General features: G+C 43.4%; 1 protein-coding gene across 1 annotated transcript; it reads right to left on the bottom strand.

The window, feature by feature from the left end:
* Positions 1 to 254: 254 nt before the first annotated feature.
* LOC130014800 (uncharacterized) lies at positions 255 to 2,146 on the bottom strand. Its single transcript, XM_056103729.1, has 3 exons — positions 1,532 to 2,146; positions 900 to 1,444; positions 255 to 822 (listed from the first exon to the last, which is right to left on the bottom strand). The coding sequence occupies exons 1-3, from the start codon at positions 2,106 to 2,108 to the stop codon at positions 346 to 348; spliced, it is 1,599 nt and encodes a 532-aa protein (XP_055959704.1). The 5' UTR covers positions 2,109 to 2,146; the 3' UTR covers positions 255 to 345.
* Between the last annotated feature and the right edge of the window lie 778 nt (positions 2,147 to 2,924).

Here is a 2,924-nt window from a genome sequence, read left to right as displayed (position 1 = left end):
GGCTAAAAACCAAGAAAACGAGTTTAAATTAACTCAAAGCAAAATAGCCGAACCAGGCAGATCGCCACGAAAGGCTAAAAATGAGTTTAGATTAACTCAGAAAAGGCGAATCGCCAAAAAAGAGTTTAGATTAACTCGAAACAAAAACAAAAATAAAAAGAGTTTAGATTAACTCTACAAAAAGCAACGCCAAGAACAGGGTTTAGAGTAACCCTCGAGGCAAGACAAGTACATAAAGATAAGGCAAAAGCACATTTCGAAGAAAAACGAAGAAAATATATTCATAAATTGCGAATTACAAAAAGCAAAATTAATACATCAGCAAATACAATCAAAAGAAAACTACTAAACACGGTCTTTAGAAATCTTGACGAGGAGATCACGGGCGATGGCCTGGGGATCCAACCCGTTAACCCCAGAAAGATCAATATTGGGATTCTGCTCCAGAAGCTTCTTCCCAATCGCAAGGCGATACTCGCTTATCAGAGCAGAGTAAAAAGCCTTCGTATCTAGCAGACGGATGTGAAGACCTTCAACCTCCGTTCTAAGACTATCCCTCTCCCCACCAACAAGGGAATTGATCCGAATGAGCTCCTCGATCTCTTGAGTCAAGTCATCGGTCTTTTTCTCAATCACTTTCACTTGGCGATCATTAATCGCATCCTGCGCCTTGAGCTGCGCCAGAAGGGAATCATGCTCTTCCAAAGAAGCCTTCAATTTCGCCCTTTCAGACTCGGAAGTCGCCAAAAGAGCAGACAGACGCTCGACCTCCTCCTCGGCACACTGTCGGCGGTCGTTCAATACCAGAACAGATTGAAGGGCCTACACACCAGAAATAAACAAATAAGAAAGCAACTGAATACAAAAAACATATTATACTCAAGAAAGAAAGCACTTACAGAGAAACCATGAAAACAAGCCAGATCGGAAAGCTCCTGACCCGGCCTACCACAGAACCACGTGACATCATCAGGAATCGCCAAAGTCCGGATATATTCCGCTAGCACTCTCGGATTCAGCAAACTGGCAGGATCCTGACCTTCGACCCATTGAACCAAGTCTGGAGCAGAAGAAGAGCTTCCAGGAAAACTCTCCCTCGTAGGAGAATCATCGACAACTCGACGTCTTTTTCTAGACGGAGAATCCGGGTCTCGACCTAGAGAAATCTCCCCCGAATCAGCAACAACAGGCCCCTCTGAGGCCACACCCCCAACTCCCCCCGAAACGATAGATGATGCTAGAGGGGGGAGTAGTGACGGAATCGCCTCGTCGCCGACTGGAACAGCCGAGTCATCACCATCATCATCATTTATAACAATAACCTCAGGCAACGCTACCTCGGCGGGAGCTAGGGGGATATCAACAGGAGCCCCATCCACGACAATGTCGCCAGGAATAACGTCGGCGATAGGAACGTCAGGACCACCCATCGGAACGTCCAAATCTACTTGAAATCCGGAAAGGAAATCGTCAGAAGAAGAAGACATCCTACAAAAGAAACATTAAAAAGAACTTAAGCAAATTAATATACCTTGAACAAAAGAGTAGCAAAGATCCGCCAAGCCTCGAGGAGGATCCTCCAAAGGAAACCATCGACTCCGAAGATGACTATTAACCAAGACATCTAAAATGGGACGCGACACAATACTACAGGAAGATATGTCAAAAGCAAGCTTTGACTCGGATAAACTTAAAGGAGAAGAATAGCTCCGAACTGGATGAGAAGAAAAACCATCCGAAAAATGAAGAAAAGCAAATTTATGATAGACAATAAAGAAGCGCCTTCGCCAGCGACTGGTTAGGCAAGGAAGATAAATACGAGATCGCCCTTCTCTACCAAGGGCGAAAACGAAGCAACCATCACACTTCCTAAAGTCTACAAAATGATATAACACTTTGAGAGAAGGGGCACAGCCCCGGAGCCTACATGCCTCCGAAAAGGCGAGCACTACTCTAATCGTACCAGGGTAAAGTTGCCCTAGAGCAACCTTTAAATCCCTACACACTTCTACTAAAAAGGGATCCAAAGGAAACCTAAGACCAGCAGCAAATTGCTCTTCAAAAAGAACCGCCCTACAAGAAGATCCGGGAGAGTCAGACGCAGCCATATCGGCACCGGGTAATATTACCCTATAATCAAAAGGAAAACTATACTCAAAATAGATATCTAAGACTTCATCCCTACGAAGCTTCGATCGGGTAAAAGCCATAGCAGCGCAAGCATCTTCCACTCGACTAAGAGGCATCCTAGAACAGGGAATCACAAACATAAACACAAAATAAGGATCAAACAAAAAATATATTGAAGAACACGTTGAAGAACACATCAAAGAACAACAAGTACAGAAGAAATTTCCAGAATATAAAGCATGGAGAATATACAAAGAAGAAAGCCATATTAACATCCAAACGACGAAAGAAAACATACCTGAAAAATCTGGAGAAAACAAGTCACGAAGAATCAAACAATCAAACGAAGAACGAAAAGGAAATAGCTACAAGAAATGAGAGTAAATTCGAAAAGCAAAGTAAGAGGGAAAAGAAGAAATGCGAAGAGATTAAATACAAAACGCTTTTGAATCATTAACCGTTTAAATCATTAAATGCCGACACGTGGCAACACAGAATCTTACTAAAGAAGAAACGTCACCCACAAACATATGAAACGACTCGCCCGGAATGCAAAGCGACTCGCCCGCATAAAAGAACTCAGCTCCAAAAGAGCTAAAATCCACTAAGGCATAAATGCCAAACTACTTCAGCTCACTTGCGGGGGGGCTAATGATGGATACCGAATCCTACTGTAAGTATAATGGAGCCGAGTTGCAGGAGATCCACTCTCAGGCGACACCGGACTCCCCCTGAAGACGGAAAGATATGAAGGAGATACCGAATCTCTAAGATTCGGTAATACACTAATAAAG

Source organism: Mercurialis annua, linkage group LG7, assembly GCF_937616625.2.
Source record: "Mercurialis annua linkage group LG7, ddMerAnnu1.2, whole genome shotgun sequence".
Lineage (NCBI taxonomy): Eukaryota > Viridiplantae > Streptophyta > Magnoliopsida > Malpighiales > Euphorbiaceae > Mercurialis > Mercurialis annua.
Note: the sequence above shows the minus strand (reverse complement) of the source record. Positions and strands in the feature narration are given on the sequence as shown.